This window comes from Gorilla gorilla, chromosome 9, assembly GCF_029281585.2.
Source record: "Gorilla gorilla gorilla isolate KB3781 chromosome 9, NHGRI_mGorGor1-v2.1_pri, whole genome shotgun sequence".
NCBI classification, from domain to species: Eukaryota; Metazoa; Chordata; class Mammalia; order Primates; family Hominidae; genus Gorilla; species Gorilla gorilla.
This window is the reverse complement of record NC_073233.2, coordinates 14,284,608-14,301,949: the sequence shown is the minus strand read 5'-3', so window position 1 is coordinate 14,301,949 and position 17,342 is coordinate 14,284,608. Positions and strand designations below refer to the sequence as shown.

At 40.6% G+C, this 17,342-nt stretch overlaps 1 protein-coding gene and 1 long non-coding RNA gene across 2 annotated transcripts; both read left to right on the top strand.

Moving 5' to 3' along the window:
* Positions 1–945, top strand: OR10A6 (olfactory receptor family 10 subfamily A member 6). Its single transcript, XM_004050644.4, has one exon. It carries the CDS (start codon positions 1–3, stop codon positions 943–945), a length of 945 nt encoding a protein of 314 aa, XP_004050692.4.
* A 10,175-nt stretch (positions 946–11,120) lies between these two features.
* LOC134759326 (uncharacterized) lies at positions 11,121–16,711 on the top strand. Its single transcript, XR_010135429.1, has 2 exons — positions 11,121–11,347; positions 16,145–16,711. It is a non-coding gene; the product is annotated as an uncharacterized lncRNA (long non-coding RNA).
* The last annotated feature ends 631 nt before the right edge of the window (positions 16,712–17,342 follow it).

The window sequence follows — 17,342 nt, the reverse complement described above, 5'->3', positions numbered from 1 at the left end:
ATGGAAAGACAAAATCAAAGCTGTGTGGTTGAATTCATCCTCTTGGGCTTTTCTAACTATCCTGAGCTCCAGGGGCAGCTCTTTGTGGCTTTCCTGGTTATTTATCTGGTGACCCTGATGGGAAATGCCATCATTATAGTCATCATCTCCCTAGACCAGAGCCTCCACGTTCCCATGTACCTGTTTCTCCTGAACTTATCTGTGGTGGACCTGAGTTTCAGTGCAGTTATTATGCCTGAAATGCTGGTGGTCCTCTCTACTGAAAAAACTACAATTTCTTTTGGGGGCTGTTTTGCACAGATGTATTTCATCCTTCTTTTTGGTGGGGCTGAATGTTTTCTTCTGGGAGCAATGGCTTATGACCGATTTGCTGCAATTTGCCATCCTCTCAACTACCAAATGATTATGAATAAAGGAGTTTTTATGAAATTAATTATATTTTCATGGGCCTTAGGTTTTATGTTAGGTACTGTTCAAACATCATGGGTATCTAGTTTTCCCTTTTGTGGCCTTAATGAAATTAACCATATATCTTGTGAAACCCCAGCAGTGTTAGAACTTGCACGTGCAGACACGTTTTTGTTTGAAATCTATGCATTCACAGGCACCTTTTTGATTATTTTGGTTCCTTTCTTGTTGATACTCTTATCTTACATTCGAGTTCTGTTTGCCATCCTGAAGATGCCATCAACCACTGGGAGACAAAAGGCCTTTTCCACCTGTGCTGCTCACCTCACATCTGTGACCCTATTCTATGGCACAGCCAGTATGACTTATTTACAACCCAAATCTGGCTACTCACTGGAAACCAAGAAAGTGATGTCACTGTCTTACTCACTTCTGACACCACTGCTGAATCCGCTTATCTACAGTTTGCGAAATAGTGAGATGAAGAGGGCTTTGATGAAATTATGGCAAAGGCGAGTGGTTTTACACACAATCTGACTGTGTTGAGAAGCCATGTAAGATTTAGTCACTGCATGACTGTATTCAATCTAAATTTAATAAATTTAGATTTATTAAGTTTGCATTTTTTGGCATGAGTATGACTAATTTATTGTGTTCTCCAAGTTTGATTGTATATCAGGAGCATCTTTATATGTTAATGTTTTTAGTTTTTTCACCAATGCATAATATTCCTTAATATTGAATATAACACAATTTCAACAATTTGTTTAGCAGTAGCCCTACTGATGGTTACTTTTTTGTCACAATAGATAATACTAAAACAACCAGTTTTTATATATTCATAAATTCTGGTGCTTTAATTTTTACAGAATAGCTTTCACAAAGTAGGTTTGAAGGGTCAAAACAAATGTGAGTTTGCAAGTTTTCATAGATATTACTGAGTTACTTTTTTAAATGATTTTAACATCTTCAGACTGACCTGAGCACCCATCCTATCCCTCTACTATGTTGTATGACAAGAAGCCTACAATAACGAGATGAGATTTTCTGCTTCTGTAGTGAAAATCTGTTCTGTAAATAAGTAGGAAAGAGCAGTTATTTATTGAAAGGAACACAATGTCTCTACTCAGGGACCCAGAGAGGCTATAATTCAAAACTAGATATCTTCTGGTTATTTTAGAATATATATTCATCCAGTGTTTTGAGTAGAGAACATCATGTGATCATTTCTGAAGGTCATTTAAAGTACGGCTGTCCTTTCTACTTATAAACTATATTTTTTGAAACTTGGTCAAATTTCTTTCATAAGGCAAAAATGCACCTCATACAGGCCAAACAATGTATGATTGTGTTTTTTTGTTGTGGGACATAAATATAATTACCTCATTGTGCCTATTTTCTATTATCCTTGGGTCATATCAATATTTATGTGCATCTTTCCAACATAAAATAATCACATAATAGTCTTTCTAGTTATATATAAAGATGAATAATTAGACACATTGCAACATTGGAATATAACATTTCATTCTTGCTTCCTATTTTAATATTGCTATAATAAATAGAAAGGGTTCTTCTCATTAAATCTATATCAAAGGAGTTGACAACACCCTTCATTTCTGCTCTGGGGGTGGAGGTGGGGTAATAAAGTGGTTAGAACACTTCTACAAAACAATCATTCATTGGATGTAAAACCCTGTTTTTCTTCACTACTACTTCTGCCAAAAATAAAGGTGAAGGTGCAAATCTATTTGAATTTCAAAAAAAGAGAGAAATTTCATGAGAAGAAGGCTGGAACCTTGTGGGTAATGATGCAGGACTTTTCTTCTCAGTCACTTTGGAAGCTGGGGACCCCTGACCGGCAACAGCCCACCTGGCATGCCCCAGCTTGCCTCTGTTATAGCTTGTACCTGCATTCAGCAGTTCCCAAGGTTTTGTACCACACCCAAGAAGAATGAGGATATGCTGGGCATTGAAGGGTAAGGATGGTGGAGAAGAATTTTACTGAAGGACAGAACAACTGTCAGCAGAGAGGGGATATGGGGGGTGGTTCCCCTACTGGAAGGCAGGAAAGCCCCACCATGGTGGCTGGGTCCAGGACCTTTTAGGGACTCAAAATGGGAAGTACATGCTGGTTTGTGAGGTATGCAAAAAGGTAAAAGTGAAGACACCACTCAAAGGTGGGCATGACAGTGTAGAAAAACCAATTAGGAAAGGGTAGGTATATGTAAAATAGGTGAAGAGTGGGGAACAATCAGAGGAAAGTATGTGAAATGGGAAGATAAGTTCTCAATCTGGTCCCAGAATTTAACTTGCAGCTTGGCTTTCAGGCTTTAAACTGTCTTTTGTTTAGAGGTGGGGTTTCACCAGGAACCCACCCCATCTGCCTAGGCATTTGGCTGCCTCCTGTCACTATCAGTAATATCTGAATGTTGTATAATACTGTTTTCATTTGGGCACCAAACAGCCCTCAGCAAAAGCCTTTGATTTGATCCCATCTCTTGATATCCTGAAATTTCCTTCTGATAGCTTTTAAAAGAACCAATTAAGTAAGGCTTATGTAAAATGAACAAATCAGCAAAGAAGCAAACAAAGGAAGCTAAATACAGAAAGTCTTTTTAGCCATTCTTTAGTTCATTTTGTTCACTGATTCTGTAAACCAATTTTTTTCTTAAAAAATTCTTTATAAAAATGTCTTAAGAGAGCTAAATCTAATGAAATAGTCTCTGCTCTTGAAGGATTTACAGTGTACTGGTCATTAGATGCTGGAAAGTTACTATATTCAACGCTTTCCTCTTTCATTGCCTTTGTGATAAATAAAAGCCTGGATTGGAAAGATGTTTATGAAATTACAATAAGAAATTAGGTCACTCTAATTCTAAATTTGTATGTGTGTGTGTGTATGCGTGTGTGAATCCAAGTATATGCTGGGAATTTATACATTTGTGATGTTATGTGAGGAGATAGAAATAATCACTAGTAAATTTAGTCATAGTTTAAAATTTGTATGTTATTCTGATGAATAGAAATTGTTAGTATGCTTCACACGTAATAGCCTAATCATATCATTTCTGCATACTATTCTTCATGGTGATTTTTAGTTATAGTCACCGTGGCTGCTACTGCTGCTAGTTGTCTAGTTTATGCCCATTCTCCTTTTTCTTTAATAGAGAAAACCCCATTTTTGTTCTTTAAGTAGAAAAAAAAACAAGTTTCTTAAGGGCAGTAATGTATCCAGTTAATAACCAATTTCCCAGTTTCTCTTTTGAACAAGGGTGGTTTGTGACACAGTTCTGACTAGTGATATATAGGTGGACATCCTTGAGTAGGGTGTCTATGAAAACTCTTTAAAAATGTGACTTAGTTAATAAGGACTTTTTGCTCTTCGACCTCCTCCTTCCTTCTACCTGAAACAAGCCATGAGGCTAGAGATAGAGCAGCTATCTTGCAATGAGAGTTAAAGCATGACTAGAAAAGCAAGGCCCTACAGAGGCCAAGTGGAAAGCTAGAGGGCCCCTGGGTCTATGATGGCATTGCGTAGTGACCTTATCATTCCTCTCCTGCCTATTTCTTCACTGACTGTTACTTCAGAGAAATAAACCTTGTCTTTGTTTAATCCAGTATTTGCTAGGTTTTCTGTTACAGCATAACCCAATCCAGACTGTTATTGTTACAAAAAAATAAATAAATTTAAGAAAACTTACATGTAGTGGATAATTTGGCATTTTTCTCCACAACATATTTAAGCTTAAGGGTAGAAAACTTTAAATTATATTTTTTTCTGTTTAGATCTGAAAAAGAAATTATGGAGCTGTAATACTAGTAGTCATGAATAAAGTTTGACAAGAAAAATAATATTCTAGAAGTGAAATAGAGTTACAGTTTTCTTCCAGAAAATCCAGGCAAATAGCAACCCATAATATGATTTAAAGGTTTTATAACCCCCTCACCACAGATGCTTAGAGGTGGCTGATGTTCCAAGTAAACTTGAAACAGAAAGCAAATCACGCAAGCTTGTTTCAAATATAAAAGTTAATACTTTTTTCCAATATATGCTTCTCAAAGAAAATAAGCAGAAAAAAAAATGTCTACCACGAAAAGCTGCACATAATTTGAGTTCCAACTGTTTCTTTTTTCTTGAAGATATATCTTGCTTTTTATATAACTTGGATCATAAGATTATTCAAGTGTGTATTTTATTTAAGTTAGTGACTTACACATTGTTTATGTTATCACAAAATTTTCATAAACATAACTTTTCATCAGAACATGGAAAATAATTTATTTGCTCATTCCCTATTTTTGGATGTTTAAGGTGTTTTGAATTTTATCAAGTCATAAAAACCACTGCTAATTATATGCACAGCATTTTCCCTGCAAAAAATTTTTTTAAAAATTTTTCTAGATCAACGAGACAGAAAGTCAACAAGGATACCCAGGAATTGAACTCAGCTCTGTACCAAGTGGACCTAATAGACATCTACAGAACTCTCCACTCCAAATCAACAGAATATACATTTTTTTCAGCACCACACCACACCTATTCCAAAATTGACCACATACATGGAAGTGAAACTCTCCTCAGCAAATGTAAAAGAACAGACATTATAACAAAATATCTCTCAGACCACAGTGCAATCAAACTAGAACTCAGAATTAAGAATCTCACTCAAAACTGCTCAACTACATGGAAACTGAACAACCTGCTCCTGAATGACTACTGGGTACATAACGAAATGAAGGCAGAAATAAAGATGTTCTTTGAAACCAACAAGAACAAAGACACAACATACCAGAATCTCTGGGACGCATTCAAAGCAGTGTGTAGAGGGAAATTTATAGCACTAAATGCCCACAAGAGAAAGCAGGAAAGATCCAAAATTGACACCCTAACATCACAATTAAAAGAACTAGAAAAACAAGAGCAAACACATTCAAAAGCTAGCAGAAGGCAAGAAATAACTAAAATCAGAGCAGAACTGAAGGAAATAGAGACACAAAAAACCCTTCAAAAAATTAATGAATCCAGGAGCTGGTTTGTTGAAAGGATCAACAAAATAGATAGACCGCTAGCAAGACTAAGAAAGAAAAAAAGAGAGAAGAATCAAATAGATGCAATAAAAAATGATAAAGGGGATATCACCACCGATCCCACAGAAATACAAACTACCATCAGAGAATACTACAAACACGTCTACGCAAATAAACTAGAAAATCTAGAAGAAATGGATACATTCCTCGACACATACACTCTCCCAAGACTAAACCAGGAAGAAGTTGAATCTCTGAATAGACCAATAACAGGAGCTGAAATTGTGGCAATAATCAATAGCTTACCAACCAAAAAGAGTCCAGGACCAGATGGATTCACAGCCGAATTCTCCCAGAGGTACAAGGAGGAACTGGTACCATTCCTTCTGGAACTATTCCAATCAATATAAAAAGAGGGAATCCTCCCTAACTCATTTTATGAGGCCAGCATCATTCTGATACCAAAGCCAGGCAGAGACACAACCAAAAAAGAGAATTTTAGACCAATATCCTTGATGAACATTGATGCAAAAATCCTCAATAAAATACTGGCAAAATGAATCCAGCAGCACATCAAAAAGCTTATCCACCATGATCAAGTGGGCTTCATCCCTGGGATGCAAGGCTGGTTCAATATACGCAAATCAATAAATGTAATCCAGCATATAAACAGAGCCAAAGACAAAAACCACATGATTATCTCGATAGATGCAGAAAAGGCCTTTGACAAAATTCAACCACCCTTCATGCTAAAAACTCTCAATAAATTAGGTATTGATGGGACATATCTCAAAATAATAAGAGCTATCTATGACAAACCCACAGCCAATATCGTACTGAATGGGCAAAAACTGGAAGCATTCCCTCTGAAAACTGGCACAAGACAGGGATGCCCTCTCTCACCACTCCTATTCAACATAGTGTTGGAAGTTCTGGCCAGGGCAATTAGGCAGGAGAAGCAAATAAAGGGTATTCAATTAGGAAAAGAGGAAGTCAAATTGTCCCTCTTTGCGGACGACATGATTGTATATCTGAAAAACCCCATTGTCTCAGCCCAAAATCTCCTTAAGCTGATAAGCAACTTCAGCAAAGTCTCAGGATACAAAATCAATGTACAAAAATCACAAGCATTCTTATACACTAGCAACAGACAAACAGAGAGCCAAATCATGAGTCAACTCCCATTCACAATTGCTTCAAAGAGAATAAAATACCTAGGAATCCAACTTACAAGAGAGGTGAAGGACCTCTTCAAGGAGAACTACAAACCACTGCTCAATGAAATGAAAGAGGATACAAACAAATGGAAGAACATTCCATGCTCATGGGTAGGAAGAATCAATATCATGAAAATGGCCATACTGCCCAAGGTAATTTATAGATTCAATGCCATCCCCATCAAGCTGCCAATGACTTTCTTCACAGAATTGGAAAAAACTACTTTAAAGTTCATATGGAACCAAAAAAGAGCCCTCATTGCCAATTCAATCCTAAGCCAAAAGAACAAAGCTGGAGGCATCACACTACCTGACTTCAAACTATACTACGAGGCTACAGTAACCAAAACAGCATGGTACTGGTCCCAAAACAGAGATATAGACCAATGGAACAGCACAGAGCCCTCAGAAATAATGCCGCATAGCTACAACCATCTGATCTTTGACAAACCTGACAAAAACAAGAAATGCAGAAACGATTCCCTATTTAATAAATGGTGCTGGGAAAACTGGCTAGCCATATGTAGAAAGCTGAAACTGGATCCCTTCCTTACACCTTATACAAAAATCAATTCAAGATGGATTAAAGATTTAAACGTTAGACCTAAAACCATAAAAACCCTAGAAGAAAACCTAGGCAATACCATTCAGGACATAGGCATGGGCAAGGACTTCATGTCTACAACACCAAAAGCAATGGCAACAAAAGCCAAAATTGACAAATGGGATCTAATTAAACTAAAGAGCTTCTGCACAGCAAAAGAAACTACCATCAGAGTGAACAGGCAACCTACAAAATGGGAGAAAATTTTCGCAACCTACTCATCTGACAAAGGGCTAATATCCAGAATCTACAATGAACTCAAACAAATTTACAAGAAAAAAACAAACAACCCCATCAAAAAGTGGGTGAAGGACATGAACAGACACTTCTCAAAAGAAGACATTTATGCAGCCAAAAAACACATGAAAAAATGCTCATCATCACTGGCCATCAGAGAAATGCAAATCAAAACCACAATGAGATACCATCTCACACCAGTGAGAATGGCAATCATTAAAAAGTCAGGAAACAACAGGTGCTGGAGAAGATATGGAGAAATAGGAACACTTTTACACTGTTGGTGGGACTGTAAACTAGTTCAACCATTGTGGAAGTCAGTGTGGCGATTCCTCAGGGATCTAGAACTAGAAATACCATTTGACCCAGCAATCCCATTACTGGGTATATACCCAAAGGGCTATAAATCATGCTGCTATAAAGACACATGCACACGTATGTTTATTGCGGCATTATTCACAATAGCAAAGACTTGGAACCAACCCAAATGTCCAACAATGATAGACTGGATTAAGAAAATGTGGCACATATACACCATGGAATACTATGCAGCCATAAAAAATGATGAGTTCATGTCCTTTGTAGGGACATGGATGAAATTGGAAATCATCATTCTCAGTAAACTATCGCAAGAACAAAAAACCAAACACTGCATATTCTCACTCATAGGTGGGAATTGAACAATGAGATCACATGGACACAGGAAGGGAAACATCACACTCTGGGGACTGTTGTGGAGCGGGGGGAGGGGGAAGGATAACATTGGGAGATATACCTAATGCTAGATGACGAGTTAGTGGCTGCAGTGCACCAGCATGGCACATGTATACATATGTAACTAACCTGCACAATGTGCACATGTACCCTAAAACTTAAAGTATAATAATAAAAGAAAAAAAAGAAAAAAAAATCTTAAAAAAAATTTTTTTCTGCAGTGAAATTATTTAACTGTTTAAAATTAATTCCTTTAGACTAGAAGGATTGTTGGGTTGAAGGTTTTGAACACTGTTTAGACGTTTGATGCATATTGTCAAATTGCCAATAAGGAAGGTTGTATTGTTTGACCTACTATACTATAGCATTCCAGAGTGTCTGTTTTGTGACCTGTGATGTAGTATTATTTACTTTCTCTTTTTTTAAATTTGCATTTTTTCATTTTTCACTAATCAAAAGAAAGCTAGAAATATTATCTATTTTTAAAGAAAATATTGCTAATTATGCATTTTTAAATGCCATTATGCTATATTACTTTACTATTTATTTTAATTTACTTTAAATATTTATGATAAGTTTTAATCACAAAAGTAATACATGCTTATTTTAAAATTTGACATAAATACAGAAGTAAGTAAAAGAACTATTTTTCCAAACACCAGCCTTCAGTGCAATTGAAAGCATAAACAATATTCAAAACTGTTCAATTTATGGCACACACAGATAAGAAAACAAGACATTTGGGGACATCTTTATGATGAAAAAAGTATTTTATTTTATATGCCATAATTATAAGATTAACAAAGTATTAGATAAGACATTAAATATTAAATTTGTATACTTCTAATAAAGTGTTTTCAGAAATTAGGAGAAGGAATTTGAGGTTGTTTCCGCAAGTAAAGTTTTCTAATATCAGTTTCTATGCTTGAAACTGCAACATGCAATTTCTGATCAAGACATCTTAGGGATGTTTCCTTTACAGTTTTGATAGTTGTCATGAATATAAAAATGGCCAGGCATGGTGGCTCATGCCTGTAATCCCAGCACTTTGGGAGGCTGGGCTGGAAGGGTCACTTAAGCCAAGGAGTATGAGACCAGCCTGGGCAACATAGGGAGACCCCGTTTCTACAAAAATAAAAATAAAAAACTAGCCAGGCATGGTGGCATGTGCCTGTGGTCCCAGCTACTTGGGAGGCTGAGGCAGGAGGATCACTTGAGCCTGGGAGGCCAAGGTAGTGGGTGAGCTGTGATCATGCCACTGTACTCCAGCTTGGGTGACAGAGTGAGACCCTGTCTCTGAAACAAAACAAAACAAACCATTCTGACAAGGTAGTTGATAAAAACTGTTGATGAAAAGAGTCAAACTGTAAAATATTTGCAGAGATTTATTGTGAGCCAAATGTGATGACCATGACCTATAACACAGCCCCAGAAGGTCCTGAGAACATACGCCCAAGGTAGTTGGTTTATGGCTTGATTTTATACATTAAAGTTACAGGCAAACATCAATCAATATGTATAATGAGGTGTACAGTGTTTCTCTGCAGAAACGTGGGACAACTTGAAGTGGGAGCTTTCAGGTCACAGGTAGATTCAAAGATTTTCTGATTAGCAATTGATTGGAAGAGTTATTATCTAAAGCCTGGAATCAATAGAAAGGAGTGTTTGGGTTAAGACAAGAAGTTGTGGAGACCATGATTTTTATTATGCAGATGCAGACCCCAGGTACCAGGCTTCAAAGCTCTTATCAGACCTAAAAAGGTTCCATACTTTTAGTTAATTCTCTCCTGGATCAGGGAAAAGACATGGAAAGGGAAGATGATTCTCTACAGAATGTGGATTTTCCACACAAGAGACAGCTTTGCAGGGCCATGCCATTTAAGAACATGTCAAAGAAATATATTTTGGGGAAAATAATTTCAATTTCTTTCAGGACCTACTATCTGTCATGAATCACCATACTAGAATCAGGTTTGAATTTGGTATCTTACTGTTACAAAGGGTCTGTTTCTGTGTTAAGATCTCTGTTTTAATGGTAGTGCTGGTCAATTGCATCTGAATTCCAAAGGGAGGAAGTTATAATAACACATGTCTAACCTACCTCTTCTGGTCATGGTCTGAACTAGTTTTTCAGGTTTACTTTGGAATGCCAGTGGCTGAGAGGGGAGTCCATCAGTAGGTTGGGGGCCTTAGAATTTTATTTTTCGTTTATGAAACTTAAAAATCTAACAGTTTCTTTTTTTTTCATTGACAAGTGTAATGTTACAATTTATTGTGATAATAAGAATGGATTTCATAACTATTTCAATGTTTTTCATGTTGAATATTTCAAAATGATAATTATTAAAAGAATCTAACTGGGAGGCCATTAGACCAAGGTGGCTTTGGCACTCTAAATTCCTATGTGAACCAACCAGAGTCCAGTGTAATCAGTAAACTGAAACTAGAAACAGCACCAATCAGAAACCACCAACTAATTTCTAACCCATCAAAATTATTTTCTTTGTCTTGCTTCTGCAAAAACTTTATAAAGTTTCTGTCAGGCCTCTGAGCACAAGCCAAGCCATCGCATCCCCTGTGACTTGCACGTATATGCACAGATGGCCTGAAGTAACTGAAGAATCATAAAAGAAGTGAATATGCCCTGCCCCACCTTAACTGATGACATTCCACCACAAAAGAAGTGTAAATGGCCGATCGTTGCCTTAAGAGATGACATTACCTTGTGAAAGTCCTTTTCCTGGCTCATCCTGGCTCAAAAAGCACCCCCACTGAGCAACTTTCAACCCCCACTCCTGCCCACCAGAGAACAAGCCCCCTTTGACTGTAATTTTCCTTTACCTACCCAAATCCCATAAAACAGCCCCACCCTTATCTCCCTTTGTTGACTCTCTTTTCGGACTCAGCCCGCCTGCACCCAGGTGAAATAAACAGCCATGTTGCTCACACAAAGCCTGTTTGGTGGTCTCTTCACACGGATGCACATGAAATTTTGTGCCGTGACTCGGATTGGGGGACCTCCCTTGGGAGATCAATCCCCTGTCCTCCTGTTCTTTGCTCCGTGAGAAAGATCCACCTAGGACCTCAGGTCCTCAGACCGACCAGCCCAAGAAACATCTCACCAATTTCAAATCAGGTAAGCAGCCTCTTCTTACTCTCTTCTCCAACCTCTCTCACTGTCCCTCAACCACTTTCTCCTTTCCACTCTTCAATCTCTCCCTTCTCTTAATTTCAATTCCTTTCATTTTCTGGGAGAGACAAAGGAGACACGTTTTATCCGGGGACCCAAAACTCTGGGGCCAGTCACGGACTGGGAAGGCAGCCTTCCCTTGGTGTTTAATGATTGCAGGGATGCCTCTCTGATTATACACTCATGTTTCAAGGGTGTCAGACCATGCAGGGACACCTGCCTTGGTCCTTCACCCTTAGCGGCAAGTCCCACTTTTCTGGGGAAGGGGCAAGTACCCCTCAACCCCTTCTCTCCTTGTCTCTACCCCTTCTCTGCTTTTCTGGGGCAGGGTCAAGTACCCCTCAACCCCTTCTCCTTCACCCTTAGTGGCAAGTCCCACTTTTCTATGGGGCAAGAACCCCCAATCCCTTATTTCTGCACCCCAACCTCTTATCTCTGTGCCCCAATCCCTTATTTCCACACCCCAACCTCTTATCTCTGTGCGCCAATCCCTTATTTCCACACCCCAACCTCATATCTCTGTGCCCCAATCCCTTATTTCCGTGCCCCAACCTCATATCTCTGTGCCCCAATCCCTCATTTCTGCACCCCAATTCCTTATTTCCATGCCCTGACCTCTTATCTCTGTGCCCCAACCCCTTTTCCCACTTTTCTGGAAGGTAAGAACCCCCGAACCCCTTCCCTCCATTTCTCTACTCTCTCTTTTCTCTAGGCTTGCTTCCTTCACTATGGGCAACCTTCCACCCTCCATTCCTCCTTCTACTCCCTTGGCCTGTGTTCTCAAAAACTTATAACCTCTTCAACTCACACCTGACCTAAAACCTAAATGCCTTATTTTCTTCTGCAATGCCGCCTGACCCCAATACAAACTCGACAGTAGTTCCAAATAGCCAGAAAATGGCACTTTGAATTTTTCCATCCTACAAGATCTAAATAATTCTTGTCATAAAATAGGCAAACGGTCTGAGGTGCCTGATATCCAGGCATTCTTTCACACATCAGGGCCTTCCTAGTCTCTGTGCCCAGTGCAACTCATCCCAAATCTTCCTTCTTTCCCTCCTGCCTGTCCCCTCAGTACCAACCCCAAGCGTCTCTGAGTCTTTCTAATCTTCCTTTTCTACAGACCCATCTGACCTCTCCCTTCCTCCCCAGGCTGCTCCTTGCCAGGCCGAGCTATGTCCCTATTCTTCCTCAGCCTCTGCTCCTCCACCCTATAATCTTTTTATCACCACCCCTCCTCACACCTGGTCCGGCTTACAGTTTCTTTCTGTGACTAGCCCTCCCCCTCCTGCCCAGCAATTTACTCTTAAAAAGGTGGCTGGAGCTAAAGGCATAGTCAAGGTTAATGCTCCTTTTTCTTTATCCCAGATCAGATAGCGTTTAGGCTCTTTTTCATCAAATATAAAAATCCAGCCCAGTTCATGACTTGTTTGGCAGCAACCCTGAGACACTTTACAGCCCTAGACCCTAAAAGGTCAAAAGGCCGTCTTATTCTCAATATACATTTTATTACCCAATCTGCTCCCAACATTAAATAAAACTCCAAAAATTAAATTCCGGCCCTCAAACCCCACAACAGGATTTAATTAACCTCGCCTTCAAGGTGTACAATAATAGAAAAAAGTTGCAATTCCTTGCCTCCACTGTGAGACAAACCCCAGCCACATCTCCAGCACACAAGAACTTCCAAACGCCTGAACCACAGCGGCCAGGCCTTCCTCCAGAACCTCCTCCCCCAGGAGCTTGCTACACGTGCCGGAAATCTGGCCACTGGGCCAAGGAATGCCCGCAGCCCGGGATTCCTCCTAAGCTGCGTCCCATCTGTGTGGAACCCCACTGAAAATCGGACTGTTCAACTCACCTGGCAGCCACTCCCAGAGCCCCTGGAACTCTTGCCCAAGGCTCTCTGACTGACTCCTTCCCAGATCTTCTCGGCTTAGTGGCTGAAGACTGACACTGCCTGATCACCTCGGAAGCCCCCTAGACCATCACGGACTCCGAGCTTCGGGTAACTCTCACAGTGGAAGATAAGCCCGTCCCCTTCTTAATCAATACGGAGACTACCCACTCCACATTACCTTCTTTTCAAGGGCCTGTTTCCCTTGCCTCCATAAGTGTTGTGAGTGTTGACGGCCAGGCTTCTAAACCTCTTAAAACTCCCCAACTCTGGTGCCAGCTTAGACAATACTCTTTTAAGCACTCCTTTTTAGTTATCCCCACCTGCCCAGTTCCCTTATTAGGCTGAGACACTTTAACTAAATTACCTGCTTCCCTGACTATTCCTGGACTACAGCTATATCTCATTGCCACCCTTCTTCCCAATCCAAAGCCTCCTTTGCGTCCTCCTCTTGTATCCCCCTACCTTAACCCACAAGTATAAGATACCTCTACTCCCTCCTTGGTGACCGATCACGCACCCCTTACCATCTCATTAAAACCTAATCATCCTTACCCCACTCAATGCCAATATCCCATCCTGCAGCATGCTTTAAAAAGATTAAAGCCTGTTATCACTCGCCTGCTACAGCATGGTCTTTTAAAGCCTATAAACTCTCCTTACAATTCCCCCATTTTACCTGTCCTAAAACCAGACAAGCCTTAGAAGTTAGTTCAGGATCTGCGCCTTATCAACCAAATTGTTTTGCCTATGCACCCCGTGTTGCCAAACCCATATATTCTCCTATCCTCAATACATGCCTCTACAACCCATTATTCTGTTCTAGATCTCAAACATGCTTTTTTTACTATTCCTTTGCACCCTTAATCCCAGCCTCTCTTCGCTTTCACTTGGACTGACCCTGACACCCATCAAGCTCAGCAAATTACCTAGGCTGTACTGCCACAAAGCTTCATAGACAGCCCCCATTACTTCAATCAAGCCCAAATTTCTTCCTCTTCTGTCACCTATCTTGGCATAATTCTCGTAAAAACACACGTGCTGTCCCTGCCAATCGTGTCCGACTGATCTCTCAAATCCAAGCTCCTTCTACAAAACAACTCCTTTCCTTCCTAGGCATGGTTAGTGCGGTCAGAATTCTTACACAAGAGCCAGGACCACACCCTGTAGCCTTTCTGTCCAACTTGACCTTACTGTTTTAGCCTAGCCCTCATGTCTGTGTGCAGCAGCTGCCGCTGCTTTAATACTTTTAGAGGCCCTCAAAATCACAAACTATGCTCAACTCACTCTCTACAGTTCTCATAACTTCCAAAATCTATTTTCTTCCTCATACCTGACGCATATACTTTCTGCTCCCCAGCTCCTTCAGCTGTACTCACTCTTTGTTGAGTCTCCCACAATTACCGTTGTTCCTGGCCCAGACTTCAATCCAGCCTCCCACATTATTCCTGATATCACACCTGACCCCCATGACTATCTCTCTGATCCACCTGACATTCACCCCATTTCCCCAAATTTCCTTCTTTCCTGTTCCTCACCCTGATCACGCTTGATTTATTGATGGCGGTTCCACCAGGCCTAATCGCCGCATACCAGCAAAGGCAGGTTATGCTATAGTACAAGCCACTAGCCTGCTTCTTAGAACCTCTGATTTCCTTTCCATTATGGAAATCTATCCTCAAGGAAATAACTTCTTAGTGTTCTATCTGCTATTCTACTACCCCTCAGGGATTATTCAGGCCCCCTCCCTTCCCTACACATCAAGCTCAAGGATTTGCCCCCACCCAGGACTGGCAAATTAGCTTTACTCAACATGCCAAAATATCTCTTAGTCTAAACAGACACTTTCACTGAATAAGTAAAGGCCTTTCCTACAGGGTCTGAGAAGGCCACTGCAGTCATTTCTTCCCTTCTGTCAGACATAATTCCTAAGTTTATCCTTCCCACCTCAATACAGTCTGATAACAGACAAGCCTTTATTAGTCAAATCAGCCAAGCAGTTTTTCAGGCTCTTAGTATTCAGTGAGACCCTTATATCCCTTATGGTCCTCCGTCCTCAAGAAAAGTAGAATGGACTAAAAGTCTTTTAAAAACACACCTCACCAAGCTCAGCCACCAACTTAGAAAGGACTGAACAATACTTTTACCACTTTTCCTTCTCAGAATTCAGGCCTGTCCTTGGAATGCTACAGGGTACAGCCCATTTAAGCTCCCGTATAGATGCTCCTTTTTATTAGGCCCCAGTCTCATTCCAGACACCAGACCAACTTAGACTGTGCCCCCCAAAAAACTTGTCATCCCTACTATCTTCTGTCTAGTCATACTCCTATTCACCATTCTCAACTACTCATACATGCCCTGCTCTTGTTTACACTGCCGGTTTACACTGTTTTTCCAAGCCATCACAGCTGATATCTCCTGGTGCTATCCCCAAACTGCCACTCTTAACTCTTGAAGTAAATAAATAATCTTTGCTGGCAGGGCTGTGCTGAATCTCCTTAGGCACTCTCTAATCAGCTATCCTGAGTTGTCCCAATTCTTAGACCTTTTATACCTGTTTTTCTCCTTCTGTTATTCCATTTAGTTTTTCAATTCATACAAAACTGTATCCAGGCCATCACCAATCATTCTATACGACAAATGTTTCTTCTAACATCCCCACAATATCACCCCTTACCACAAGACCTCCCTTCAGCTTAATCTCTCCCACTCTAGGTTCCCACGCTGCCCCAATCCCGCTTGAAGCAGCCCTGAGAAACATCGCCCATCCTCTCTCCATACCACCCCCCAAAAATTTTCGCTGCCCCAAGACTTCAACACTATTTTATTTTTCTTATTAATATAAGAAGGCAGGAATGTCAAGCCTCTGAGCCCAAGCCAAGCCATCGCATCCCCTGTGACTTGCACGTATACGCCCAGATGGCCTGAAGTAACTGAAGAATCACAAAAGAAGTGAATATGCCCTGCCCCACCTTAACTGATGACATTCCACCACAAAAGAAGTGTAAATGGCCGGTCCTTGCCTTAAGAGATGACATTACCTTGTGAAAGTCCTTTTCCTGGCTCATCCTGGCTCAAAAAGCACCCCCACTGAGCACCTTGTGACCCCCACTCCTGCCCGCCAGAGAACAAACCCCCTTTGACTGTAATTTTCCTTTACCTACCCAAATCCTATAAAACGGCCCCACCCTTATCTCCTTTCGCTGACTCTCTTTTCGGACTCAGCCCGCCTGCACCCGGGTGAAATAAACAGCCATGTTGCTCACACAAAGCCTGTTTGGTGGTCTCTTCATACGGACGCACATGAAAGTTTCCCCTCTTGCCTTTCTTGATGGAGTGATAGCCCCTTGTGGTCTGGTGCTGCCCCAATTCTTGAATCTCTGAATGCTCCGATAAACTCTTTAAAATTGAAATGTACTTACGCTTTTCTTTCATCATAAGGAAGTGCTATTCTGCAGCACGCACATGCAAAGCAAGAGCAGTTGCTACCAGGTAGTTAAGACGGAAATGAGCATAAGACTATGTAAAGGCAGAGATTTGGGGCCACCTTGTAGAGCTCTGCCCACAAAAGGCCCCTAACTGATAACTGCCCAGTCTGATTCTCTGAATGAGCTACATTATTGCGTGTATGCTGCACTCCTCTGGGCACCTGGAACCTCTTAGCCACCAAGGCAGCAGCACATTGTTTAAAACATCTCCTAGCCTTCACTCAGTGGCTTCCGGCAGAGTGGTGATGCCAGACATCACTTACAGTGCTCACTGTCTGTGGGGAACAGAGAGTCCCATCAGACACACATCTGTTTCAGCCAGTTTCTGAGAAGCCCACAGAGAGGACAGTGACAATGTTCTGGGACTCTGGTTGCTTCAGGTGTTGCCTGGGCTCTCAGAAGTCTAAGAAGATCAATATTTCCTGGTAAACTTTTAATGCATTTGAAATATACCAGTTCATCCTAGCACGTTAACTGAGGAGATGTGTGCTTCTCAAATTTTAGGGTGCAAAAGCATCACCTGGAGAGCTGATTAAAACACAGATTCATGGACACC

Excerpts from the sequence above, each read along its gene's own strand:
- OR10A6 (XM_004050644.4), top strand. The coding sequence starts at position 1 with ATGGAAAGACAAAATCAAAGCTGTGTGGTTGAATTCATCCTCTTGGGC.